The sequence below is a fragment of the Gasterosteus aculeatus genome, chromosome 16 (genome assembly GCF_964276395.1).
Source record: "Gasterosteus aculeatus chromosome 16, fGasAcu3.hap1.1, whole genome shotgun sequence".
Classification (NCBI taxonomy): Eukaryota; Metazoa; Chordata; class Actinopteri; order Perciformes; family Gasterosteidae; genus Gasterosteus; species Gasterosteus aculeatus.
This window is the reverse complement of record NC_135704.1, coordinates 4,337,882-4,365,831: the sequence shown is the minus strand read 5'-3', so window position 1 is coordinate 4,365,831 and position 27,950 is coordinate 4,337,882. Positions and strand designations below refer to the sequence as shown.

The 27,950-nt window shown below is 48.5% G+C and overlaps 3 protein-coding genes and 1 long non-coding RNA gene across 5 annotated transcripts; 3 read left to right on the top strand and 1 right to left on the bottom strand.

The window, feature by feature from the left end:
• Positions 1 to 151: 151 nt before the first annotated feature.
• On the top strand, positions 152 to 4,058 carry cnga4 (cyclic nucleotide gated channel subunit alpha 4). The gene is made up of 7 exons (XM_040202172.2): positions 152 to 524; positions 876 to 977; positions 1,069 to 1,175; positions 1,601 to 2,184; positions 2,490 to 2,735; positions 2,847 to 3,012; positions 3,241 to 4,058. Exons 1-7 carry the CDS (start codon positions 379 to 381, stop codon positions 3,966 to 3,968), a joined length of 2,079 nt encoding a protein of 692 aa, XP_040058106.2. The 5' UTR covers positions 152 to 378; the 3' UTR covers positions 3,969 to 4,058.
• LOC144388854 (uncharacterized) lies at positions 2,731 to 5,878 on the bottom strand. The gene is made up of 4 exons (XR_013453121.1): positions 5,785 to 5,878; positions 5,139 to 5,213; positions 3,297 to 3,362; positions 2,731 to 2,869 (listed from the first exon to the last, which is right to left on the bottom strand). It is a non-coding gene; the product is annotated as an uncharacterized LOC144388854 (long non-coding RNA).
• Positions 5,157 to 20,482, top strand: trappc10 (trafficking protein particle complex subunit 10). 2 transcript variants are annotated; one of them, XM_040200764.2, is made up of 23 exons: positions 5,157 to 5,454; positions 8,790 to 8,871; positions 9,133 to 9,268; positions 10,728 to 10,927; positions 11,039 to 11,234; positions 11,405 to 11,516; positions 11,631 to 11,878; positions 12,043 to 12,189; positions 12,304 to 12,418; positions 12,821 to 12,897; positions 13,068 to 13,159; positions 13,539 to 13,679; positions 13,846 to 13,955; positions 14,089 to 14,624; positions 14,742 to 14,883; positions 15,906 to 16,064; positions 16,152 to 16,381; positions 16,689 to 16,789; positions 16,916 to 17,039; positions 17,310 to 17,474; positions 17,630 to 17,810; positions 18,188 to 18,382; positions 18,849 to 20,482. In XM_040200764.2, exons 1-23 carry the CDS (start codon positions 5,394 to 5,396, stop codon positions 19,097 to 19,099), a joined length of 3,801 nt encoding a protein of 1,266 aa, XP_040056698.1. In that variant the 5' UTR covers positions 5,157 to 5,393; the 3' UTR covers positions 19,100 to 20,482. The 2 variants fall into 2 exon arrangements, with proteins under 2 accessions (XP_040056698.1, XP_077947523.1); XM_078091397.1 differs by having other exon boundaries at positions 14,742 to 14,892.
• Positions 20,483 to 20,929: 447 nt separating this feature from the next.
• On the top strand, positions 20,930 to 23,496 carry gdf3 (growth differentiation factor 3). The gene is made up of 2 exons (XM_040200587.2): positions 20,930 to 21,868; positions 22,509 to 23,496. The coding sequence occupies exons 1-2, from the start codon at positions 21,577 to 21,579 to the stop codon at positions 23,345 to 23,347; spliced, it is 1,131 nt and encodes a 376-aa protein (XP_040056521.1). The 5' UTR covers positions 20,930 to 21,576; the 3' UTR covers positions 23,348 to 23,496.
• Positions 23,497 to 27,950: the final 4,454 nt, after the last annotated feature.

Below are 27,950 nucleotides of genomic sequence, written 5' to 3'. Positions count from 1 at the left end.
CTTACGTTTCCTCTTTTAATGTGGGAGACATGTTGTGCGCTCGGTGGTTTGGGCTCTACACGCTCCCGTTATCGTTAGTTGTCTCTAGCAGCCTCTGGGATGCGCAGAGGAAGGCCTCTCTGGCTTTCTGGGGGGAAGAAGGAATCCCCTGAGGACACCTGACATCTGTTGTGGTTTCCTTCCATGGAGACCTGCATCAGCAGCCAGTCCTCAGCACCTGGTGTGTTGTCGGGTGAACCACGTCGCTCTGCCTCGTGCAAGAAAACAAGGTTGCATGAGTTGTCGTTCGAGAAAGGGGAACGCTCGTGCCGGAGGAAACAAGAGCAAAGGCCGTGCTCCCTTTAAGGAATGTTTTAGTCTGAGGATACACGTCGGACAATGAAGCAAAGCGCTGATGTTGGCATTCAAGGTAACCAATGGCAGAGGCTGCTGCGGGGGCAACAGGGGAAGAAAGTGACCGAGGAAGGACACGATGGAGTCAAGAGTGAAGAGAAAGGCAAGACCAAGCTGAAATGGAAAGTCAAGTAAGTTATTAATTCATCATTATAATTAGTTTGAGGACTTCTATTAATATTACCATTAATTTTATTCATATTTACTCAGACTTCAGAAGTTGAAAACTTTAAACAAACGTTTTCTTGAATCACAAGTTGTAGGAAGTGTTATGTTTAAATATGCAAATGAGGCATCATCTACTAATAACCTTTGGCTGCAATCAGCCGACACAAATGGACAACGTATTTATTTATGGGTCGAACCCATAAATGGCCCGACCTCTGGGACTCTGTCTGTGACCTCTATGTGACTCATAGACCCTCACGTCGAGCCGACATCATCATAACTGATCCTCGTCTGCCTCCCCTTCTTTCCATCAGCTTGAACGAGTGGGTGGTTGATCCGGCAGAACACTTTTACTACGTCTGGCTGCAGGTCATGATCTTTCCCATCGTCTACAACTGGGTCATCATCATTCTGAGGTACAAACATGGGGGACATCAAGTATTAATCACACATCCAAGCACGTAACCCGCAATCATTCGACACCTTTAATGGGCTATGCTTTCTCAGGACATGCTTCACTACGATTGCAATGAGCTACCTGCCTGTGTGGCTCACACTGGACTATCTGGCTGACATCATGTATCTGGTCGACATGATCATCACGGTCCACACAGGTGAATATTCTTCATAATCATTTTCTTTGGTTTTGATTGAGACTTTGCCACATGAGAAGTGTGGAAAGAACTGAAATTGGATTTTTAGTTTATCAGTACCGTCAGGCCCAGTTTGTATCGGGTCTGCATGAGGGAAGGGAGACACGGGGGTAACAGAAGCAGGACTAACAGGGATGGACCGTCACACCCGGCTGCAGTCAAATGAGACGGTTTCTCAAGCGTCTCTCACAGGGTTTCTAAAGGGTCTTGAGACATCAGAAGATCAGAAAGGTTGAAAAGTCTTAAATATGTGAATCTTTTCCACCCCAGTATTCATGATGTGAAAGCAGTAGGCCTGTAACTCCTAAGTTAGATGGATTTAATATCTTAATAAGTAACTTGACGTGCACTCTGGGCCAAGGTAAACCTTGTTCTTTCCTCCACAGGTTACTTGGATCAGGGCATCCTGATCAAGGACGTCACTCAGCTGAGGAAACGCTACCTGCGCTCTAAAAGCTCCTTAAGTGACCTGGTTTCCCTGCTGCCCACCGACTTCCTCTACTTTGTCTTTGGCATCCAAGCCCCGCTGGTCAGGATTAACCGTCTTCTCCGTATCCCACGACTCAACGAGGCCCTGGATCGCATGGAGACGAGAACGTCCTACCCAAACACCTTCCGCATCTCCAAGCTCATGATCTACATCTTTGTGCTGATCCACTGGAACGCCTGTCTCTACTTTGCCCTGTCCAGCTACATCGGCTTCGGAAGTGATCGCTGGGTGTACCCCAACGTGACCACGCCCGAGTTCGCCTCCATGCGGCGTCAGTACTTCTACTGCTTCTGGTTCTCAGCCCAGATTTTCACCACGGTGGGAGACACCCCGCTTCCAAATAGGGAAGAAGAGTACTTGTTTATGATAGCAGACCTGCTCATTGCCGTGTTGGTGTTTGCATCGATTGTCGGCAACGTTGGAAATGTCATCACAAGCCTAAGGGACCGCGACAACGTCTTCTTCCCGGACCATGAGCTGGTAAGTGGGAGCAAGTCAGTTCCTGAAAAGAATTTATACAATCTTTGAACCTATTGGCTGTTAGTCTTACTTAGTCTTAGTCAAGTGGCTATATTTCGGCTGCTTGTTAAGTCCGGTCAGCAACTTGTGAAGCGAGACTGTCGGAGGTGATCCGGTGCCTTGCTCTCCACTCAAACTGTTATATTGCCTTTACTCACAGTGGATGTTCGGTCATCGCCCCCCCAGCACTTGCAGATGGTGTAATGTTTCAAAGTGAATGTAATTTGTTGTAAGTGTAGAGGAAACAAGACGCTTCTCCTCCTCAGGTCAAGGCCTATCTGCGTAGCCACCACATCAGCAAGGAGCTCCGCCAGCGCATCGACAGCTGGTACCAGCATCTTCACATCAACAAAAAGATCATGCGAGAGAATGAAATCCTGCAGCAGCTGCCGGTACACCTGAGGACAGAGATCGCTGTCAGCGTCCACCTGCCCACGCTCTCCAAAGTCACCATCTTCCAAAGCTGTGAGAAGAGTCTGCTGGCAGAGCTGGTGCTCAAACTGACGCCACAGGTCAGGGGGGGGGGGACCCGCGACTCCAGGGTCCATCGAAGGAATCGGAAATGCTTCCAGGAAAACGAAAGCTCAAGGATTGAGCGGTTTCTCGTGTCTTGTGTCTCGCAGGTGTTCAGTCCGGGCGAGTACGTCTGCAGGAAAGGAGACGTGGGCCATGAAATGTACATCATCAGAGAGGGTAAACTTGCAGTTGTAGCAGATGATGGGGTCACAGAGTTTGCTGTGCTGAGTGAATCCAATTTCTTTGGGGAAATTAGCATCCTCAATATCAAAGGTAAGTCAAGTGTCGAGTACTTTTCCCATAACAGCATTCATCGATAATAAGTGATGGAGAACGGGCAAATTCATGGCTCAAATTAAAGTATTTCTGCAGAAAAAAACAACTCTCAGACTATAGTTTAATGGAATAGAAACATGTGAAACAATACCTGACTAAATGCTTTAAACAGACTGGTTTGGTGCCATAAGAGGGAGCTCCTTTCACTGGTGTGTTTCCTTTTAGGTAATAAGTCAGGCAATCGCCGCACCGCCAACATCCGCAGCATTGGCTACTCTGACCTGTTCAGCTTGTCCAAAGAAGACCTGACGGAGGTGTTGTCCGAGTTCCCTGCGGCCAAACGTCACCTGGAGGAGAAAGGCAGACAGATCCTCACAAAGATGGGCATGTTGGAGGAGAGTGGAGAGCACGTGGATGAGGAGGCAGATAAACTGGAAAACAAGATAGGCAGCCTAGAGAGCAAGCTGGAAATCCTGCAAACAAAACTAGCTCGACTTATGTCGGAATTAGAGTCGAGCCACCGCAAGATGCAGGCCAGGGTGGAGCAGCTGGAGTGGGAAGTGGCAGCCATGGAGCTGCAGCTGCCTGCTGTTGACGAAGGAGAAAGAGGAAAGGGGAGAGGTGAGGGGGTGGGATGGGGGGAGGTGGGATGGGAGCGGGAAGAGGCAGAGGGGCAGGCGGATGAGGGTTTGGATGGAGAGGTGGAAAAACAGAGACAGGGAGAAGATGGGCACGTGACCAAAGAGGGAGATGGAGAGAGCACTAAAGAGGATGTGAGGACGGTGGTGGGAGATAAATGTGGGCTAAAAGAGCCGGACGATGGGGAGATTGACCGAGGGAGAAACAGAGAGGAAGGAGATGACAAAGCTGGGAAAGGAGATGGTCCTGACATTGGACACAAAGATGAGAAAGAGACATGTGGGAAGAGAGAATCTGAAGAGAGAGAAGGTTGAAGAAGGCCTCAGAAAATGTAGAGATGGAGAAACTTTTTTCACTTTACAGAAAGATAAAGTGAAAGTGAAAAAAACAACAACTAAGTGATCCGTAAAAGTGGATATCTTAATAAAATACTGAAAAGCTTTTCAGACAGACTCTTTCCACAGTACAACTTTAAACCCCTAGATGGCAGCATTGTGTCCCCAAGGTAGAAGTCCATGTCCATCATCCAAAATGAAAATTGTTATTCATTTGATTATTATCGTTCACTATTTTGTTATTATTTAAAAATCCCCAAAAGATAATAGGGCTTTTAGACCATCTTGAGTACAAAACATTTGTCTTAAAGTGACTGATTTATAAATAATTGCAGGGACCTTTTGGATTTTACAGCTATACATTGTTTTCAAGAAACAATTTTCATTCTGCAAATAAAACTATATGCATTTGTTTATAACATGAGTCCCAGAATAGAAACCCACAGGGTTATTTTCTCATACTTGTCTTAATTATGTTGCACGAAAATACACAGATACATTACAGTCAACATTGAAACAGCTCCTCTTTAACTTTTGAAGGGACAATCTGTGACCAACTCACAATTAAATAACTAGCCCCCCTTACAAAAAAAGAGAACCTCCAGGCACAGTAATAACTCCATTTCATGAAGCACGGTAACATAACATTGTTAAGCAGTCAGTCTTCTACATTATTACTACTTTAACCTGATCTCCTCATTCATAATTATCTCCAACATGTCTTATCTGATAAATATCTGTTCATATGTGTTGGATTAAAAATAGAATGAATTTAATGAATAATTTGAAATGTTTATATACACACACACACACACACACACACACACACACACACACACACACACACACACACACACATATACATTTAAAATATTATTTTCATTTTGAAATTTTATTTGCCTTATTGCAGTCAGATACATTTAAATCCTGGAGATAATAAAGTTTATCATGATGCGTATTGTTATTTTGTATCACCTACTCTACATACATTTCACTGTTCTCTATAATATTTAAATAGTATTTAGGTGGAGGCTTCAAATAAGCCCAACCTGCTCACTGCCTCTTCCTGCACTGTGTCTTTTGTAATCTTTGCTACGTTTGTGTATATTAAATTGTGCAAATAAATAAAATTGAAAAGTGAAAACGTACCTTAATTAACTTCACATTCCGCCATTGAGAACCTTGTTGTAATGAGGATTTCTGTACTTGTACCCATCAAAGCGCCTGTAATGGGGAGCAGAAAAATCCCGGGCTGCTCCTTTAATGACGCGCAGGCTACGTACTTCCCGGAAGTGCAGCTGTGACACAGGCCCCATCGATTCAACACAACTGCATACATAAGCAATTGCTAATAATAAAGCTCGGTTTGTACATAATTTCCATGGAGTACCACCGCTAACACACATGGAGTGTCAAGAGGAAAAGCCGATCATCTATACTATGGAAAACAAGCCGATTGTGACATGTGAGTGTTCTTTAAAAGCAGACGTTCAGTCTTATTTCCTCTGGTCTTGACAGTCAGCCTGCTAGCTATAATCAATAGCTCGCTAAGCCGAGCTAAGCTAGCTGGTGCACACATTCACCCGCTTTGAGACACTGCGTGTTGTCTTAACAAAGTGCTGTCTAATGTCTACCTGTCCGGGCTTTTATAGTCCCTTTACTTGCACACAGCGACGCTGTCTGTGGCGAATGTTCACCCGGGAAACGGCACCTCTCTCCCGGCTAGCTTGTAGCTACTTTGACGAACAGGCCTGGCTAACGAGATAACGTCATAGCTAGTTGCTGCGGCTATCACCTTGTTCCCTGATGGACAGCCACAGTTCCCACCGTCAGCAGCTCGGACAGCATTCGCCACATGACACTTGACCGGTGAGGTCAGCTTGCCATTCATAAATCCCCTGGAATCCTCGTGGAAGCTTCTTGCAGGGGTTATTTTTAGGAGCCGGCTCTGGTAGTGGCTGCCAGCCTCGTCTCACGCCGCGGGCTGCTCCGGTGTCGGTCCGGGTACCGACCTGTCGGCCCCGCAGTGTCTCCCAGGTGTGTCCCCGGTGTGTGCGGTTTGCATTGATGATGGATTCCGACACGACGCGGTCAGTCAGGGTTGCAGGTTAATCCGCACATTCCCTGGATAGTCGTGTCATCACAGTGTGCAGCAATGCAGGATTCAGTCCGTCTCAGTGGGAAAGCTGCCTTCTCCAGCACACACACTCGAGGTGCTTTCTTGTGCAGGGAATCTGTTTTGGGATTTCAGAGGAGGAAGGTTCCTTTTTTTTTTTTGTAAAGCTGGCCAACATGCAGAAATGCAAAGTATGTGTAAAGAAATGAGTATAATTCAGCAATGGTCCCTGGAAGAGTTCACGTAAAACCGATGCATCTGACAGTTGCATGTCAGGACATCTCTTGATTTAAATCACCTTTTAGATCGTACATGTCACTCACAGGTGTGGTTTGAGAAATGAGCACCTGCCCAAACACACATCGATATGCTTATAAAACAGGTTTTAAGCCTGTGACGCTCTTCTCTGTCCGCTTGTACGGCTCCTGGTTCATCCTGCCGGGAGGATGAGCGTGTCGCACCTCCACTCCTACCTGACACTTTGCGCGTGACCCGCTGCGCTCACGGGGATTACATGTCAGGTGTCTGCACTGCAGGCCTGCATTTGATAAAAAGCCTTTGTGCGCATTAAGTTTGTTCGGTGCGACACTGGGGAGAGTCGGCCTGTAACACAAACTAAATGCACACGGACACATTAACGACGTATCACTCGGGATCACGCGGCTCAGAGAAAAGGCTGCAGGACGATTGCACATGCAAAGCACTTCACTTGTTAGTCCTGTTTTTGTTCTCATGGGGTATTTTATTAAAAGGACCTTCATACGTGATGAGGCTCATTTCCGGTGTGACTGAAACGATCACCTTGTGTGTCACGTATTAGATTAGATTAGACGGATTTTGACATTGAAGTCACTTTGTTGTTGAGCCGGGGGATTGTACCGCTGGCGGGGGGCCGCGTCACCAACTCGGCGAGGATTTGTAGGCCGGACCTGCTACTGGGACTTAACCTCTACGCCTCCATCTCATAGTCCTAGTCTCATTTTGAAAGTGCAGCCTCCCAAAACAAACTATATTAACAAATTAAGATCGATATTAAATAGATGGATACATAGATACTTATTGTATTGATCTTGCAAGGGGAAATATAGTAAAACTCTCCTAGATCTTATGCGTACGTATTTGTGTGTCTGGAAAACCCGTGATTCCACAAGCGGGCGGACGCGTCTGTCCGGCCCAGCAGTCCGTCCCGGCTGTCTGTCCCATCTTTGATGCCGACTCATATGGAGTGCAGATATATTCAGACGCACGGGATGAGGAGCCCTTTGAACAACGGAGCATGCAAACATGCTTTAGAGCACATCAGCAAGGGCTGAACTGCATCCTTATTGTTCTATTGGTGCATCCTCTGTGCACGGATACGGCGGCGATGGAATAAGGGCGCAAACCGTGTTGGTCCGTCCAGCCTCACAGTTTAAACATTGAGCACCTTGAAGCGGAGCGACGGCAGGAAGCAAATGTCAGACAGAGCTACATGCGCCGATTTTATAACCTCGTTGTTCAGTTGTGAGTGGAATGTTCCCACTGGATGTCATTGGGTGCCGCCGTTACAATTAGCTCATTAGTGTGTGACATCCTGTTGGTTGGGTTTCTATGCTCGGGCGTAAAAGAGTAGGAGTGTGATGTGTAGGAGAATAACTACTATGACAGGGGTCTCAAACTCGCGGCCCGCGGGCCAATTGCGGCCCTCGGGACGATATTTTGTGGCCCCATCCTTAATATGAAAGAGTAATGTTAGTGCGGCCCGCAAGTTTTATACTGTAACCCCACTGTCAGCTGCTGTGTGGGACATGTTATGATGTTCTGGTTTCCTACTGTGTGCTTGTCCAGTGAACGTGGCATGCATGTGACTGACATGGGGGGCGGGTCGTGTGTGTCGGCCGAGGTGCAGAGAGCAGGAGGGTGAAATTCAGTTTCCTGCCCTCTTTCGCGCAGGTGATCATGTGACTAACCGTTAGCATCGCTCGTTTAATAAAGTTTTCCTTTACGACTCACACTAACAACACATGAATCATCTGACGTCACTGACGAGCGTCTCCGTCCATCACTACGCAGCTTCGATTCACGTGACTTCACGTTTGGCTATAAAGGTATTCCACGGTCACATGACCTTAGGTCTCCCCCGCTGAGTTAGAGGACTAGTGTTGTAGTCTCATTCGGACCGATCCCCCAGGGTGGGGTTCAATGTCTGCTTTTGAAAGTGAGTGTTAAGTTGTGTTATTGTCGACCATGCCGTTCGGACGCTAGTCTGGCCCGCGTTCGGTTGAAGTGGGCTGCATCTGGCCCGCAGCTGATTTGAGTTTGAGACCCCTGACTATGAGGACATCCAGTTCTTCACCAAGTTTGTTGAGTGTGAGGAAGTCGGTACAGTGGTGGAATGTGAGGAGAGTAAAGAAAAAGATCTCCGCTCTTCATTTAGTTCTTAAATGTTCTCATTTAAGTACGTTAAGTATTTGTTTGTTCGTATGTACCATTTTCATGGCATTCTGCTACTATTCACTGTGTTTCATGGGCTGCGTGTTTGTATTTGTATTTACATTCGTATGGTTGCTAATAATGAGTTTTTGCCCGAATGTCTCCATGTCCCTTTACGGTGAAACCTTGAGTATTAGGAATGTGGAGCAGTTGTGTTTTATTAGAGTGTTTGTGTCTGTCCTAACTGGAATGCGCTCTGTCTCTCGTCCCAGGTGCTGGAGACCAGGGCTTGTTTACGTCTCTCTACACCTCATTGGCCCAGCAGCTCCCCAGGGAGCCGATGGAGTGGAGGAGGTGAGTGCACGCCGGGAAAAACATAGAAATGCATGTTCTTGTAAAGCTTTAGAGAATTTTTAGAGGATTTTAAGATCATTTATAAGTCACAATAAGATGACAATAAACTGTGTTTTGACTTTTTGAACTAAGCTTCTCATCCAGTGACGCATGTAGGAGTGGGCGTTCCACTCGGGTTGTCCATACGTGTGGGGAGGACAAGTAATATCCATCATCATGCGATCGCTGACCGCGCAGAGCTCTGCTTTCTGCTCCATGCAGGACGTACGGCCGCGCACCAAAAATGATCCACCTCGAGGCTAATTTCGTCCAGTTTAAAGAGGAGCTCCTCCCCAAGGAGGGCAACAAGGCTCTCCTCACCTTCCCCTTCCTCCACATCTACTGGACCGACTGCTGTGTGAGTAGCTTCAAACACACACAAACACACACACACACTCCACGACCTCAATCATCTCGTCTCTCTGCAGTTCATTCCCCGCGCCTGGGACACATTCAGCGTTGTGCAGACTGCCCGGATACCCGGGAGTCCCTTTAGATTAACGTCAGTGGTTGGTTTCACGCTCGTCTCCGTCGAGTTATCTGACGGGAACATGAAAAGGCGTCGCGGAGAACGCTTTCATTGTGCGATATGTTCCGGTACGTTCCCGTACAAACGGATCCCTCAGGGGGGGCGGCAGGGCTTCTCTGTAGAGTTTTAGTCTTCGTGTGTCCTGGAGGACAGGAGGTGCGTCCTTGTCTGCGTTCTGAGGACAGGGGAGCCGCTTCCTGGCGTCGTCGCTGGGCAAAGACATCCGTCAGCATTCACTCAGCGAGGGTTCAAAATATGCAAACCGACTCGGATCAAGATCATTTTGGCGTAACTTCATGTCAGTGGAAGGTGGACAGATGTCTTTCCACAAGGAGATGAAGCCAGACAGATGGAGGAGGGGAGTGGGGGGGGGGGGGGGGGTGTTATGTCTCTGTTCCATCCGTAATAGACACTGATCTAAATGATTGCATATCCATCACTAACCCAATTGTCGACATGTAATGTAAATAATGGTTAAGGAGGATTTGACTACTGTTTACATTAAAGACCACACCCATTGCTGATTAATCCTCTTTGTAATTACAAATCATCCAAATGTAATCAACCTTTCATATTTATTCATTGAACTAACAACTGCGCTTTAGGAAAAGCAGATGGGAGAAGGACAAGAAGGGAAGCAGGAACTGCTGACTGAGCAGACTGAGCGCGTGACTCCTTACGTTTCCTCAGGACGAGGCCTCCGGCGTGGGGACACGCCACACAGAGATGTGTGTGTGCAGGCGGGACACGGGGGCAGGCACAAAGGAAGCAAGTGGACGACTTTTAGTCTCATCCAAAGGAATGAAATCCAGAACCTTAAAACAGACTTCCTCATTAATCCTACCAACTGTGACGTAACGTCCGCTCCCGATAAAGAGTGTGACACGTCCCCCCGCCATTAGACACAGGCCGTGGTGAACAGCCACATCGTCTCTTTACATCTCGCCTCCGCTCAGCCGATCGGCAACGGGCGGCCGCCTCGAGTGGCAGTCAGTCGCTGAGTGAGTCCCTGAGCAGCTGGTACTCCTCAGGGAATGTGAACTGGCAACATTCCTCTGGTCGTCTCTCTCCGTCTTCACGTGGGTCTAAAGTGGAAGTAACATTTCCAGGAATTGATATCTGATGTTCTTTACATTTCTTCTTCCCTCATCCAACATGTTCTTACATCATGCCGAGTTTTAGACATGAAGCAATCTGAGTGAGATTTATAATGTTCGGCGCCCCCCGCCCGCTATAAGAAAGGGTACATTTTAAAACGTCCCATGTCCTCATTTTCACGTGCTCGTAGGACACGGAGGCGTATAAGAGCACGGTGAAGGAGGACATGACGCGCTGGCACAACAGCTTGCGCGCTCACAGCTCAGCGGACTGGGTTATCATCGTCGTGGAGACCAACGATACCAAGAAGAAGAACAAGACCAACATCCTGCCTCGGTCCTCCATCGTGGACAAAATCCGCAGCGATTTCTGCAACAAGCAGAACGACCGGTGAGAACATGGCTCCCCTGTAAACAACAACAACATAAAAATACGACCAGAGGAAACCACGTTGGTCAAGCCGCCCTTCTCGGTATGTGATGACTGTCGCCCCTCCCCAAGGTGCGTGGTGCTGTCCGATCCCCTGAAGGACTCGTCTCGGTCTCAGGAGTCCTGGAACGCCCTCCTGCTCAAGCTGCGGACCCTCCTCCTCATGTCCTTCACCAAGAACCTGGGGCGCTTCGAAGACGACATGCGCACGCTCCGGGAGAAGCGCACGCAGCCCGGCTGGAGCTTCTGTGAATACTTCATGGTCCAGGTACGGGCAAATGAAAGCACAGGTGTACGGACGGGAGAGATGTAAATGTAAATATCGATTATTTACACAAAACCAACACACAGCGTGTGTGTGCATCAATTCCTGTGAGGATAAATATCAGCTACTTGTATTATTATTGTTACTTATTGCGTGTGTGTGCGTGCGTGCAGGAGGAGCTGGCGTTTGTTTTTGAGATGCTGCAGCAGTTTGAAGACGCCTTGGTCCAGTACGATGAGCTGGACGCTCTCTTTACCCAATATGTCCTTAACTTCGGAGCGGGCGGTGAGCTACCAGCGCCTGATGGCTGACCTCGAAGCGGCCTTCTGCAGTGAAACCTGTGCATGCGCCCACTGAGCATTGCAGTTTGGGCCTGACGAGTCTGCTCTCCGTCCACAGACACAGCCAACTGGCTGGGATCGTTCTGCGCCCCGGTGCGCAGCTGGAGCGGCCTGCTGCTGCGGCGGCCCATCGACATGGAGAAGAGGGACGGGATCCAGCGCGGGGAGGCCAGCCTGTTGGATCTGAGGAGCTACCTCTTCTCCCGCCAGTGCACTTTACTCATCTTCCTCCTGAGGCCCTGGGAGGTCACCCAGAGGGCGCTGGAGCTGCTGCACAACTGTGTGCAGGAGCTCCGCCTGCTGGAGGTAAGCACACCCCCGATGGGGACGGGCGTTCACGTACTTTGCGTAGGTTGAGTAACGAAATGCGATTGCGAGGGTTTAGAAAAGTGAATTCCTATTTAGACCTCAGTAGAATCCTCATTATCGATACTGAGAACCTCACATTGTACGTCGGCCTCGCCGTTCAGGTGTCGGTGCTGGAGGGGGCGCTGGACTGCTGGGTGTTCCTCAGCTGCTTGGAGGTTCTGCACAGGATCGAAGGCTGTTGTGATCCGGCCCAGTTAGCTGCAAACTGCTCCCACACTGTCGGGCTGTGGGCTTACGCCACAGACAAGGTAACTAAACAGATTCTATCCCTGTTACTTTGGGAGCAGACAGTCCGTATGTGGCAAGACACATTACAAGCGTGTTTGGGTCTAATCCTCCAGTCTCTTCTCCTCCCCCCACAGCTGAAGTCCCTGGGGGAACTCTGTGGCCTGGTGTCAGAGAAGGGACCCACGTCAGAGGACCTGAACAGGACTGTGGATCTGCTGGCCGGACTGGGGGACGAGAGGCCAGAGACTGGTGGGTGTTTTGACTCGGCCGGGAAATGAGACGAGTCCAATTCTCGTTTGATTTTCCGCTTTTGACAATGTTGATTGGCCCCCCATCAGCTGTTTCTGACCGTCTCTTCAGCCTGATCGAACTGTCAATCAAGCCTTTTGGTTTCTTTTAGTTTGTTGCTTCTGTCTAGTTTAATACAGTTGAGTCTTCAATACAGCATGATGCCCATTGAGTAAATCATGAAGGTTAATAGTAACATTTTGCATTTGGTTCCCAAATAGAAAGGTGGCGACAAAATTCAAAATGTTGGTCCACAACCTCACTCACACCTTGAAGCGATGCCTCGGTCCTTCTCTCTCAGGGTTGGAAAGTACCTTCAATCAAGACGATAAATAACTGCCTTTTCTTTACTTTCCTCCACAGTCAGCAGTTTGCAGAGCCCTTACAAAAAGCTGAAGGAAGCCTTGTCTTCTGTGGAAGCTTTCGAAAGACACTACCTGGTAAGTGGGGGTGTGATTCAGCAGGAAGAACACGAAGCAGGAATTCTTGTCTCAAAACGCAATTTAAAATTTATAAAAATAGCCGGGCTTAAAAAGCATGACGTAATCTCCTGCAGACATTTGCGTAAACAGTTGTTTATCTTGCCCCCCCCCCCCTCCTCTTGCATCAGGAACTCTCCCATGCTGCCATGGAGATGTACCGGGCCATCGGCCGGCTGAGGTCTGCCAGACTTGTGGGGAAAAGCCTCGCCGAGTTCTACATGTAAGGAGCAGCTGATTGGGCCTCTTCTCCAGGACTGATGATCAGTCGCTGCTGGTAGACAGCCACACGCTGAATGAGGAGGTCTAATCAGTCAATGAAAACACGGGTGTATGATGGAAGCAAAGGACATTTAAAATACATTTGAAGCCATGAGAGAGAAAGAAAAGCAGCACGGTGCGACAGAAAACATGGTTTGATAAATTGTCTGTTAATCGTGGAAATAGAAGTTTCTGCATTGTTCCCAAATTCCGTTTTAATATTTAAAGTAAATTTACTTGAAAATGTAATCACCCTTTTAACTGGAAAAGTAAAGTGATATGCACTTATCTCACAGATAAAAATACATCCTTCTGTGAAAAAACTTGTGTGTGTGTACCAGGAGGAAGGGGGACCCTGAGCGGGCTGAGGCCTTCTTACAGGAAGCCGTGAAGTCGTACACGTCGGAGGGATGGAGCCTCCCGGTCACTCACACCAGGAAACAGATCGCTGAGTGTCAGAAGCTGCTGGGCAGAACTGAAGAGTATCCTTCCCAAACCGTGAATCGGCCACTTAGCGGCCAGGTGTGTCAACTTTACAGCCGTGCGGGCGGAAACGCAGTGAGAGGAATGAACCCTCGTTACGAAGATGCCTAAGTAGCCGTAGGTGTGTGTGTAGTGTTTTTGCTTTTCCTTCACAAGCCGCCACAGCTACTTGCAAACCAGCGCCCTGCTGGCTGGAGACGGGAATCTGACCACGGAGGAGAGGAAGCACTTCTGTCAAGAAATCCTCACCTTTGCTGCCAAGTCCAATGATCAGTGTAAGTGATGAGCGTTTATTTCAAGGGCTCATTAAGTTTTCTGTGCCCCCCCTTCATCCCACCACTCAAAAAATATACATCAGGCGTCATTTAACTCACAACTATAGTAAAAACATTGAGTGTTTCTCTTCAGCCCACAAGGTGACCCTCAGCATGGCCGTCTTCTCGCAGCTCACGCGGCTACAGTTCCGTCCGGCCACGGCGTCGGTGCACTCCGGGGCCGTCCTGGAGGCGGAGCTCACCCTGCGCTGTCTGATGCCCGTGTCGGTGCGCATCCAGCAGCTGGCCGTCAGCATCCACTTCGACCTGGAGCGCGCCGGCACCAACGGGCGGTCCAAAGGAGCCTCGAGAGCGACCAACCCGGGGACGGTGGAGTTCAGCCAGGCCGACCCGTCGGCGGGCCCCGCCTCCTCCGTGGCGGCGGCCGGCCCCCCTCTGGAGCTGGACGAGATCCAGGACCGGAGTCCCTCGGACAATTCCCTCAACTCCACGGGAGTGGTGTGCAAAAACACTCACCTGGTGATGCGTCGCCACGACACCGGCTCGCCGCCGGACACGGCCAACTGCGTCAGCCCGCCGGCCCTCACCGTGAAGGACGGAGCGCAGATGCTGAAGGTGCAGGATGTGACGTTGGAGCCCGGGAACAACAGCATCACATTCACCGCGCCGGTAAGGGACACTCGTTGATCGGGAAGGAGATTCTGTGGCTGCTTTTGCTGGTCTCTCTTTAATAAAACGTCTCGTGAGCTCCTGTTCCCTAACTTGGTCCCTCTGTCTCCTCTGCAGAGTGGACAGCCGGGCACTTACACGCTGCGCCAGCTGTACGCCACCGTGGGTCAGGTGCAGTTTGTGCTGCCTCATATCTACCCGTCGGTCCAGTATGAGGTCTATTCCCAGGAGCCCCAGCTCACCGTGGAGCCCCTCTCAGGTCTGAGGGGTATTTATTTTGATAATTAGATCACTCTGATGTTATGATAGTGATTTAGAGTTGTTTTATTTAAGTCCGAGAACAAGTACTGCAGCTTCTTCAGTGTTACAAATACAAATTTAATCTAATCTAAATACAAATTTAAAAAATGAATTTTTGACTTAATCCATTTTGTGAAAAACATGAACGTTGACTAAAATAGGGCATTCCCCATGATCACCCCCCCCCCCCCCCCCTCCCAAAAAAATGTCCACTCCTAAAGTAAAATGATTCAAGCATTTGGTTTTAGTGTTTTTCCCTGAGTCCTTTCATGTCTTTGTCAATGTCGGCTTGAGAGAAGAAATATGGGTTTTCAATAGTTCGCTACATCCTTTGCAAACACACATAGCATATGGTGCATTTCATACAGCTTAGTAATATTTAAGTTACCTTTTGTGCTCAGCCTTTCATTTGCAGTAATTACTTTTATTTATGATGAAGAAATAAGTAAGCTCACACTTTTTTGATGGATTCCAACAGTTAAGAACACCCATGTTTTATGTTTACCTTTCTGGCAGACATTATTCCAAACTAACGTCAGCTGCATCCGGGTTGCAGCTGAGCAAGGCTCGCATGTTCTTGTTCTACATTTAAGTTCCCTGTTATATGCTTCTACAAAAAGAAAATGGTCCAAATTTCCTAAATTCCTGAGCTTCACTTCCCATGTACATTTCGCAGAGTTTAAAATAGTTCTCACTCAGGTGGCACCGCCTGCAAAAGCTGCACGGGTGGAACAATGAGATGTTTTTAGCCACATTATGTTTGTTGCTTTCAAATCTGGCACCAGCGTCCACCTGGACTCAAGACAAATGATTAGAATGTTACGGTCAAAGGTCACTGACCTCAGACATTCAACCAAAAAGCTGCATTCTTTGTTATTTAAATAAGAATAAAACATTGTGTCGCCATTCACATTCTTCCCTACTCTGTGGTGGAGGAAGTTCAGTTAACATTTCCCCTGCGTGTGTGTGGTTTGCTTTCAGAGCCTCTGTTGGCCGGCCTGCCCCAGACGGTGAAGTTCACTCTGCTGACGGGTCACTACGCTGTGAAGAAGGGCGACGCTCTGCAGCTCAGCAACACGGACACCATGCCCATCCTGCCCTCCGCCAGCTGCCCCGCCCGCATCACCAGCCCCGCCGCAGGTCAGTGCACCCGTTGAGAAAAGGACAACATTTTGGGGGGGGTTTCCTTCAGCGCGAACCTCACATTTGGGAACCTGTGTTGCTCAGAGCTGGTGGGGGAGAGCGCCCTGTCCATCCAGTCGTCTGAGAAGGTGACCAGCATCAGCCTGCCCGCCACGCCGCCGTACCACACGCTGGAGTTCCACCTGGAGGTGCTGTGCATCATCCCGCACGGGCCCGACCGGCCCGCCAACGAGAGGCTGACCAACGGGGAGGTCCGCCACCGGCCGCGTAGCTACAGCCACCCGGACACGCCCATGACCGCCATCGACCAGAGGGTGAGATCCGTTACATGTGACAGCCATGAGCTAACGCCTTGGACACTGTCTATAGAATATAAACAATGCCCAAGTTTTAACATAAATGAAGCAATCCTTTAAGGTCTTATGTCATAGTGAAGTGACTATTTTTAGGGTTTGTGGGCTCAGATGTTAAATTATAAACCGTTTTATGCAGTAAACGAAGAATTGCTTATTAGATAAAGTCTTTATTTAATGACTTGCAGTCCTTGTAATTGTGCCATCCGGCTGTTCGGTCGCGCCACTCAAAGAGCTTTGGTAACGTTTTGCTGGCGTCTGTCCGCAGATGTCCATCGACTGTCCGTGGTCCATCTACTCCACGCTGCTCGCCCTCACCTTCTACATCCCCTTCAAGACCAAACACTCTGTGCTTTCTGCTGGTAACCGGTGAGCCTCCGTTGCCATTCAAGTACCGTTTTGTGTTGTTGAACCAACAAACGGCGTTTGCTCTTTTGTGTGAAATCTTCGGCTGACCATAACCTGTAGTTGACTCACAAGCTGTTCACCCCACAGGAAGTACATCCAGGTTTGCCTGCAGAACGTGTCTGATGTGAACTTCACGCTGGCAGAAATGCAGCTGACGGAGAAGCAGCACGAATTGCTGGAGCTGCAGTCGCTCAACACTAAGACTCAACAGGTACGGTGTAGACAAAAACAACCACATGTAGATAGATATTCCAGAGTTTTTCCCCTCCATGGTTTCAGCTTTCCACCTTTTAAGGAGGCGGCTGCCCTTGATTCAAAAGTTGCTGTAATTAGCAAAGCCTCATTTGTGTGCAGAAACGCCGATTGTGTTTACGAGCCCTGAGCGCCTTTGGCTGGGCTGAGGGACGGAGCCCCGGTGTGTAGTTTAAAACGATCAACTACACAAGCCACTAACTCTCTGCCGTGGCGCGTGTCTGTGTAGCTCTTGTGCAGCAAGCACAGCTTATTCTGCCTGTGGGAGGTGAGGTGGAAGGACGACCCGCCCTCCTGCCTCCAGTGCGTCTTCTCCGCCAACTTCTCGCCGCCCAAGCAGGACGTCTCCACCTTCAAACCCTTCCACTACCAGTTCCAGCTGGAGAGAGTCTCTGTAAGTCCCTTTAAAAACCGTCTGAATGTTTGTCCCCGAGAGCCTCACTGTGGCTGTTATAAAACATATAAAGCCCTTTCTGTCCCACATTTTGTCATTTTCTAGAGTATGCAAGAACCCCGTGTTTGCTTACTGTGTATTTATTTTGCCGCCAGACGTTGTACAGCGTGAGGGCTGAGATCTTGCCCCCTGCCGGCGAGCAGCACTGCCGCTGTGGTTTACTGTCCGGCCTGGAGGTGTGCATCACGCGGCTGACCGAGGCGACCGAGGGAGAGGCGGCGGAGGACAGCAAGACCGACGCCGACGGGCCGAAGAGCACCAAACTCATGTATGAGGGTATGTGGGCTTTGTTATAGAAAAAGATGGATAACAGCCGAGGTGAGTGGGTATCACAGTGACAAAACGGTAACGTCCAAAAAAAAGAAAACAATATGAGAGAGGTAAGATATTTATTTGTTGCAGACAAAATTGAAGGTTAAAAGTATTTAAGTCAACTGTAGACACAGCTGAGGCTCATGCAGAGCGTTTAGCATTTTGTCACAGTGACCGATAACTAAACTAAATAAGAAGATTGATCTCTTTGTGGATTGTAGATTGTATCTATAAAAATACATTAATATTTTGACTGTTTGTAGGTTCACCAACTTTAAAACAGGCTGATCAGCAGTGTGTGTGTGTGTGTGTGTGTGTGTGTGTGTGTGTTCTGTCCACAGTGGCCGACAGCAGCAGTAACTGGGCGGTGTGTGGGAGGAGCTCGGGGATGGTGTCGATGCCCATGGCGGCCGACGCCGCCCACAAAGTGCGGATCGAGGTGATGCCCCTGTTCGCGGGACACCTGCCCTTCCCCAAGATCAAAGTGCTGAAGTACCTGCCTCACACGGCGGCCGTGGCCATCCAACCCGACCCCGGTAAGCCGCCGAATGCCAGGGAAAGAACCCGTAATCGGCCATCTCAACGCATAGCCGCTACTTCACATACAAGTCGAGGAATTCTGCAAAAGCTTCCTGACATTGAGTTGCTCCTCGTCCGGCCGTCTCGTATCTGTCCAACGAGAGAAATTATTATTAAACTATAATTAAAATCTGTATTTTGGGTTCATACAGCTGATAAAACAACTCCATTAATGCAGCGACAACACGCCGTTTAGTTCCCCGGGATAATGAATAAATAAAAAATGATTTCTTTCAGTGTTAATGGCGAAAATAACTGGATCAGTGACTGCCGTTGAGATAAGCCCCTCCCCCTCCGCAGCGCGTCCATACTGATCATGTAAATGACTACGGATGGTCCCACGCGACGTCCTCGTTCAGGACAAACCGCGGCGGTCCTCTCCAATCCTTCTGCTCACTGACTGCGTCTCGTTTGTGTCCTCAGACAGCTGCGTGGAGAACGACAGCCTGTCCCTGCTGGACAAGGCGCTGGACGACCAGGGGGACACGGCGAGCATCCGCAGCCGCGGCAGCGTCCACTCAGTGGGCAGCGGCGACCAGCAGCCGCAGAGGGGCGTGGCCATGCCGCGCCTGGAGCCCTTCGACGCCGGGCAGGTGTTCAACCACAGCCACACGCAGCAGGTCCTGGTGCTGCCCGCCACCGACGACCACATCATGGAGGTCAACGCCACATGACCCCCGTCGAGCGCGTGCCCGCCCCCCTCCTCGTAGAGGCGAACCTGGGCCCCGGGTGGACTCTGCTGAGCTCATTTGGCTCGGGGCCGGATTGATTCCAGGGGGCCGTGTCGAAGACCACCGCGGGTTGCCGGCATGGACCCCCAAGCTGTCCCCCCCCTCCCCCCCAAGCATGAAACGTTCACTGGAGACATGCGGACTGGACTCGGAGAAGAGCCCACGACATCCGCTAATGACATTTAAATAAAGATTTTTTCTTCGCCATACTTTGTACATAGCTCATTGGATGGATTTATTATAAATATATACTTATATATGTGTGTATATATATAAATATATATATGCATATATATATGGACTGATCAAACTGAAGAATAGCAGGCCCGATTGTCCCGAGACGCAACAGCCCCCCCCCCGCCGGCGTGTCCAGCTGTGGCCCTGCTGAAGCAGTCTCCGCTTTTCATTTCAGATGTTTGGCCTCTACGGTCCCGTTCCAGCACAGAAGTACCAAAACCAGCGAGGCGGGTTAACAGACTCCAACGCTCACTGATCCATAATCGTCATGGACTCTTTTGATCTGCAGACCCGAGCGTGAACTGTTCCCTCCGGTGTTTGTTTGCTCGGCTCCGATATGGTGCAACGGCGTCTTGTGGAATTGAGCGACCGCGAGCAGCGTTTTGTGTTTTCTCTCACTTAATGTACTTTTGGTGCTTGCTGGTGCATTAATCAATAACAAGATTGATTATTCGGTGCTCGTTGGTGATTGAGTCAAAAAACAACTGCCAATGAGAACTCAATTCAGCAAAAGAAATTGTAGTTCCAGAAGAATTCTTGAAACACGAGTTAGCGGTTTAAATCTGGATAACTAATTAGAACATCTAAAGAGCATTGCTCCCCATCAGGGGCAGCGAACATCAGCTTCCAGCGTAGACGATCAATCTTTGCACCAGCAGGGCAGCAACGTCTTTTGTGATTATGGACACACCTCCAACAACACATTGAAGAACTTTTATTTATTTTGACTTCTGTCCTCTAACTGAAATGCAAACATTGTGAAATGGGAAACCGCTGCTGTCTTCAGCGCTTCAGACTGAGGCGTGCGTGCGTGCGTGCGTGCGTGCGTGTGTGTGTGTGTGTGTATTACTGTCTTACACTCATCATTGGATTGTTCATATACAGTGTGTGTATGTTTATTTGGTGAGTGTGCATCAATTCCTGTGAGTGGACAAGTCAACTACTGCTCCCCCCCCCCCCCACACACACACACACAGTGTAACTACAGCCGCCTGCTCTTCTATGATCACTGTACATACTGATTTGTAAATATTTAATTCAAATCCAAATCATCTGATTGCCAACTATATTAAAAATCATTGGAACTGACCTGATGTTTGGTGCTTTAATAATCGCGTGGTAGCACGAAGGTGATCCGGCTGCAGGGGGGTTTGTTAAAGATGTCCCACTCACACACACGTGAACCTGTGGCTTTTATTATATACAATATTGTTATCATAAAAACTATGACGTCCCTTTTCCCACTTAATGAGTGACCAGTTGTATGGACACACTTTTTTACTATTTTCACAGAGTAGCATTAGTATAATTAATCACTGCTTTATATACACCATAATACCAATACACACACACACAGATTTACAATGAGGAACCTAAACGTGCTGTCAGCAGTAATGCTTTAACACCCCACTACACTTATTAGTATAGTAGTAGTATTCAGTGGTATCTGCAACAGTGTCATTATTCATGCCATCAATGGAGGGTGCTAGAGGCTTTTGCTATTTACTTATTTTCTTTATTAGTGTTGAGAAGGTCACTCGCACTACATCGGTTCGGATGATGACATTTTTCTAATACAATAGTTGCTGTTGCACAACAGAATTATTGCTCTAATCGGCTAAATGTATTTGATTTTTTTTTTCATTTAGGTAAAAAAAAGTTTGATTTAGTTGCAGAAACCCTTCAAAGTTCGTCAGCACGTGACGTCATCTACTCAACTTTGCAATTGACGGCAAGTGGTGACTAAAGTGGGCCACGTGGCACCGTGAATAAGGTCTGTTAACACCTGTCTGTTAAGCGTGACAGAATATAACTTTTGTTTTAGTTTCTTAAAAATTTTTGGTCGGCCACGTAAATTAATACTAAATACCATGACAGCGACGAGCATCTGTTGAAAACAATCAAACTACTAATCGGGTCCTTCGAAAAGTCATTCGGGGACATATTATGGACATATCAAAATAAGTCCGCGTGTTCCATAATTGAAATATTAGCCGAAAAGATTAAAATGCCAGCTGGGGTTTTTTGTTGCGGACATCCGAGGACATGACCCGAGAGCGTCACCTTATCTGGCGCACAACGGGGGGCCTCGGCGCTTCAATCAAACGCCCCTCCTCTCTGTGGGGGGAGAGAGATATTACAGGTGAGCAGCCCGACACGGCCGAAGTAGGCCGCAAACAGCCATGAGGCCGACCGAGACTCCTCTGGCGCTGCTCGCGGCCGCGTGTCTCCTCGGCACGTGCGCTCTCCCCCGCGCGGAGGAGACGAGGAGCCGGGAGCGGCTCTTCCTCGGCTCCATGGGGCTCTCCGAGCGGCCTCGGCCCGCGGCGAACCGGCTGCCCCGGCGTGACGTCCCCTCCGAGATCTGGAGGATGTTCCGGAGGTCCGAGAGCAACCGCGCCCGGGAGAGCGACCCCTGCACGGTGTCCGAGTACGGGGTGCGCGGCAACATCATCCGCTACGTGCAAGACCAAGGTAGGTGGAGACCCTGCTGCTCCAAGCTTGATCTGGTGCATTCCTGCTCCTAAATGATGCACACTTCATCTTTATCTAATACATGCGGCCTTATTGGACGCAATCAGTTTGCCTGTTCACATTTTAGAAATCCTCACGTGTCCTTTCTTCTACACCACAACAAGTCTCTGAAAGACTGCATCCAGTACGCCAGACACATGTTTAAATACTAACGCAAAGCGAATATGACCCTGCGGTACTCTAATGTAGGTATATTCATTTTTTACGTACATTTTTGGTGAAAACTGTAGTGGATTGCAGGTTTTGTCTGCACAATCAACCCGGATTGCAGTCCAAAAGCGTTCATGTAGAGAACGGCTGACGACCTGGTAGTTCACTTGTTCATACAGTAAATTACTAGTTTAAATAAATAATAAGGGGATCAGTTTAAAAGAAAATCCCTTGTGGAGTGTTGATTTATAATTCTCATGTACCTCCATTTTTAAAGAGTTGGTTTCACAGAGAAAACGCACTATTTAATCAAAATGTTCAAAGTTGACTTCACGTTTGTTGTCAACAAAGTTGCAGCCTTGTGCTTAACTCGTGCTTTGTTCCTCTGGGATTAGAAAGATAACTCGGCTCCCCGCTGATGTTTCTGCAGGCGCGCTGGTATCTGGCTGGAGCGGCAGCTGTCCGGCCTGCCTGGAGAAGCCGCTTTACTTCAACTTGTCCGTCCTGCAGCCCGTGGAGCTGCTGTCTCTGGCTCAGCTGGAGATCAAGTTCCACTGGAAGCTCCTGCAGGGGCCCCGGGCCCTCAGCATGACTCTGTACAAAGTGATCCGGGCCACGCTGAGGGGAGCCGACCCCAAGGCCAGCCGCAGGCTCGTGCTGTCTCAGTCGGTCCCCGTGCATCCCGAACCCACCTCCGTCACCATGGACCTCACCCCGCTGGCGGAGAGCTGGCGCAAACCGGGACGCAACTACGGCCTGCTGCTGGAGCTGCTGCCCCTGGCCGGCGATGCGGGGGAGGAGCTGCTGCCCTTCCGCCCCGGGAACGCCCTCCCGTTGGAGCCGGCCTTCACCCTGCCGCTGATCCGGGCCTCGCTGGTGGCCGTGTCCCTCAACCCCCACCAGTGTCGCTCCCGGCAGCGGCGGAGCGCCGTCCACCTCCCCGTGACGCCCAGCAACGTGTGCCGGGCCCGCCGCCTCTACATCGACTTCAAGGACGTGGGCTGGCAGGACTGGATCATCGCGCCTCAGGGCTACTTGGCCAACTACTGCCACGGCGAGTGCCCGTTCCCGCTGAGCGAGAGCCTCAACGGCACCAACCACGCCATCCTGCAGACCCTGGTGCACTCCCTGGACCCGCACGTCACGCCGCAGCCGTGCTGCGTGCCCGTCCGCCTCTCGCCCATCTCCATGCTCTACTACGACAACAACGACAACGTGGTGCTTCGCCACTACCAGGACATGGTGGTGGACGAGTGCGGGTGTCGGTGACGTTGGTCGGACGTTTTCTGACCAGCGAATATTCGTCGGTTCCATTTTTTTTTTTTTTTTTCTTAGTTTTTTTTCATAAGAATTTAAATGTGAGTAACTTGTATTCTGATATTTGAAAGAATTTAACATAAATAAACAATAAAGCTAAACTGGATGCTCCGTTACTGATTATGGTGGAGCTTTGCTAATCGACACTGCAGACTCCTGCGTTTAGGCCAGGTTGTCCTTTCCTATCCTGCTGGAACATCATCAAAGTTTTCACTTCAGATTATACAATAGGTGCGCATTTTCTAAATCAATCAACAAATTCAACAAAAACATGATTTCTAGATCGCTGCCTCTGTAAAACTGAGTAACTCTCCTCCTCCCCTCGCTGTGTGTGTGCTGCTCTGGATGTGAGGCTTTAAAACCATCAAGGCTGTTTAAATCTCTCATGTGAGAAGCTGAGTGACGCGCTGTATTATTTCTCTTCTAATTCGAAAGCACCGTTCTGATCTTTAATACAGGCCCAAGTTTTGGACTGTGGATCCCGTCCCATCGTCAGGCGTTCAGAGGGCCTCGTCTGCCCGTCGGCCCCTGGTTTCACTGACTGAGACGTGCTCTTTTATCACCAAAGCAGAAATGAACTCTTATCTCACCTCCCTGCAAGATAACACCTCCCTCACGGAGCCAGACAGACAACTGGGGTTGCCGTGGCGACGGCCGGTCGCCACGGCAACTGGGCTTGGCTGACGGGTTGTAGTAATTAGTGAGGGAGAGAGAAATGGAGTTTGGGGAATGAATGAGGGGCGAGGAAGCGACCCGGTGAGTAGTTTTGGTTCCCAGTGGGAACGTTAGGGGAACCTGATCAGTTGTAATAATGTATATTATACCCGTGTTCATGAAACACTTAATACAACATTTACATGGTAAACTTGTGGTGAAAATCCAAAGTTAATCCAGTTAAAGCAACATTAGTACAATATTCTCTATTTATTGAAAGGCCTGTTTACGTAACAAAGGTACAACATGTGTAGCACAAGCCGTCAAGAACCAATGTGTTGCCAGTCTGTGCTAAATATCCACATTTCATGTGGCTCCCTGTCGCACACAGGCTCACTGGCATCCCTCTGGAGACCTTTGCAGGGAAGCAACAAGGGTTCTGCTTCTCAGGAGGTGTGGTGGGACAGAGGGTGATGGAGCGCATCTATTCAGACATACGGTGTGAGAAGAACAACGTCAACATACACGAGTGTGAACGCGACGGTGACCATATGTCCCCTTTCAAAGACCTGTTCCATAAAAGCACTTAAGTATTTGATATAGTTCCCTCTGCCCGTTTTCTCAGTCATTCTGTCCTCTTATTGTGCTTTCAAGTGCAAGACAGCCGAGCTGAAACGGAAGATGAATGAGGGGGAGACGGGAAGCGGAAGAAGCCTCAAGCTGTTCAGCAGCACTTTGCTGTCAAAGACAAAGTCCTTTCCCCTTCGGCCTCTGAGGATCTGCAACAGACGCTCTCTCTCAAACAGGCAGCCTCACGAGTGTCTTCCCACTGTCTGTCTGTGTCTCTCCCAAATTAACCGTCACCCAGTTACAGACGAGGTCACAGAGTCAAATTCTATTTAAGCTTTACATTAGTGGCAAAGCCCGCGGACCCGTTGAGCTCCCTGAGCGCCCGCTGGCTCCGGGACGAGGGGCACACGTCTGCTTTGAGCCCACGGCAGAACGACTCCATGGTCCAACGATTCGGGTCCCGACTGCCGGATGGATTGAGATATGCAACGGGTTAACCGTGTTCCCCAGAGGATGAATCCTAGTGATCTCCTGCTCCACATCATACATTCATGTCCCCCTGAGGATGAAGTGTCCTTTCGTGACCTCCCACAACCACTTCACTGTCCATCTAAAGAATCCGGCTACATTTTTATTTTCTCCACTACTTTATGAAGATCTGCTCAATGAATTCTCATCAGCCACAGCTGCACATTATGTTTATTGGGATACGTTGTTGTGCTAACATGCTGAAGATGGAGAATAAGTAAAAACATCTGTTAAATATCAGCATGTTGGTATTCAGTTCACATCTTACACACACTCACACTCATTTTCAGCCTTTGGTGGATGTGGGAACAAGCTGATGAACCAGTATGACGAACTACATGTGGTTTTTCCTGCATGTACTCAGTCAATGAGTAATGAATAATCAATTCCTGTTTGAAATGGAGTCTCCGGAGCCAGTGTGACTTCCATCCATCCGTAGTCATGTCTTTAGTCCCTCTGTCCCTCTCGTCAAGGGAAGGGACATCTTAACACAGACCCCGCCAGAGACTCCCTGGTTGTGGACACGGCATTTAATAATGCAGCCACACAAACAGATAAAAAGGAAATGAAGGAAAGAAACCAGAAAACAATGCCGGAAACTAACCTGGTTTAGTCAAGCGCTGCACACACAAATTGAATTCTGAGATACTTCCACGGTTAATATGTTACTTTGTGCACATTTTAACGTCTACGGCAGAACACGTTGAGCTATACTTTGCATAAAAAGATTAAAAGCCAAATAAGTTATGTATGCGCTTAGACATGATATGACAAGTTTATTTTGAAATACCAAAAAGCAGAAGGAAGCAGTGAGGTTCAACTCCGCCTGCAGCACGATGCTGCTTCCACATTGTAACACTGACCAACAATTACAGGACGCAAAGAATCTGTATTTTGTTCCCATGACAACCATAAGGGGGCAATGTGGCTTCAGCCCAGAGCGCGGAGCTGACTGCTGCTTGTGTGTGTAGTTCTCAAGGCTACGTTTGTGTTTTCTCATCATTTTAATAAGCGGCAAGTGTGTCAATAAAACATTTAAGTCGAAGTCAAACCTCATATTTGTTCTAATGACCAATGGTGTCGGTGCAATGAGAATATAACAAGGCGCCATCGTTTCCCAATTGACTGACAAAAGATACTTATATTGATGAACATCATGATTTGTGTTTGCTGATTCTGTGTGTATTCACATGTCAACCAGTTTTCAAATGACATAATAATAATAATATAATAACAGCTTATATGAAAAGAAAAAGCACATTTTCCCTTTCAAACAGTAAGTGACCTGTAACAAAAACACATTTTCCATACAAACTTGATCTCTTAACATTTTAATATATCACAAACAGACACATCTCAAAGGCCTGCAAACTCAATGCAGCCGTAAGCTGCTAAACAGACAGATATTTCCAAGGAGCTTAGAGGAGCGCGAATGTCAAACTTACACAGTGACCTTCAACACGACTCCAAATGAATACATATTTCAAAGAGTTCAAAGGATCCAAAAGTTAACACCTGCAAACAACCAATCAGGTGATTGGACTTTTTGATCGGCCTGTTTTGGCGCGTGCTGTTGTGTTTGTTTATGGGCCCGTGACAGCACGCAACATCATTAGAACCCCTACCGGAGATCGACCAAATGAATGGATTACTTATTGAGTGATAACAATATTTGTCAGGTTCCCAAACCCCGATTTAAGAAACGCCACGTCAGTGCTAGAGCAGCCGTGCAGCTGACAGTTTCCATTAGATGTTACAGCAGCCTTAATACCAGTAGATCATCACACGAGAGGCAAAGATGACAGCGAGGCACTTATTCTCTTTCAAACACGCCGACTCCTCGTCCCATTGACCTCCGTAGTGAGTACAGTAATGCCCCTCATGATATCACAAGCACTCTGACTAATGTTCTACACCACACACACTCTTCTTGGCTCCCATATTTCTAATCCCTTTACAGTGTGGGTCACACCAGCATGCATTTGGCACACACACACTCTTGTCACCTAATCGATGATAATGGAATCACTGTGTATCCTGCCTGGTAACACGAGCCTTTGTGTCATTAACATGCCAACCTAAACTTTTGGTCGCACATGTTTGCATGTAGGGACATGAAGGGCGCGATCACGCAGATGCAGTAGACCATTACAGCGTGGACCTTCTCAAAAGTTCTTTTATTTCATTTCTAGTGCTCCAGAACTCTATATTTTTATACGAACAAGGAATCAAAAGACTGTGAGTAGTGGAAAAGGTGTCACTGCATTTCCACTAGCACAGACAATTTATTTCATCACTCTCATTTTCGGTTGTAGCATGAACACTACGTTCATCAGGAGCTGCTGGAGACCAGAAGAGAAGCATCGGGTGAACAGAGACACAGAATGGATGTGCGAGTACGGATTATACAGGAGAAAGTGTTATCCAGACCCATTGGTCTGTGGACTGCTGTCATGAAGCCTTGAGTACGGCAATTTCGGCATCATGTTCTTGGAATACTGCCAGCGCCATCTTCGCCTTTTGGCCGCCAATGAACAGACGTTCCAATATTTGGATATTTGGACTACGCAGGAGGTGATGTAGAAACGCTGCATAGGGTTCTGGTAGTGGATGTGACCTGTCAGTCACAATAATCCCCCCCCCCTAAAGCATACTGCCCGTTATAGTTTTTTTGATTCTAAATGGATCATAATTTACTAAATGACCATCATGGTGTATTGAAGACCCGACACTAGATATTGAGACCATAAAGTCATTTCTACGATGTTTACCAGATAATTATTTGTAAGACTTCCACACAATC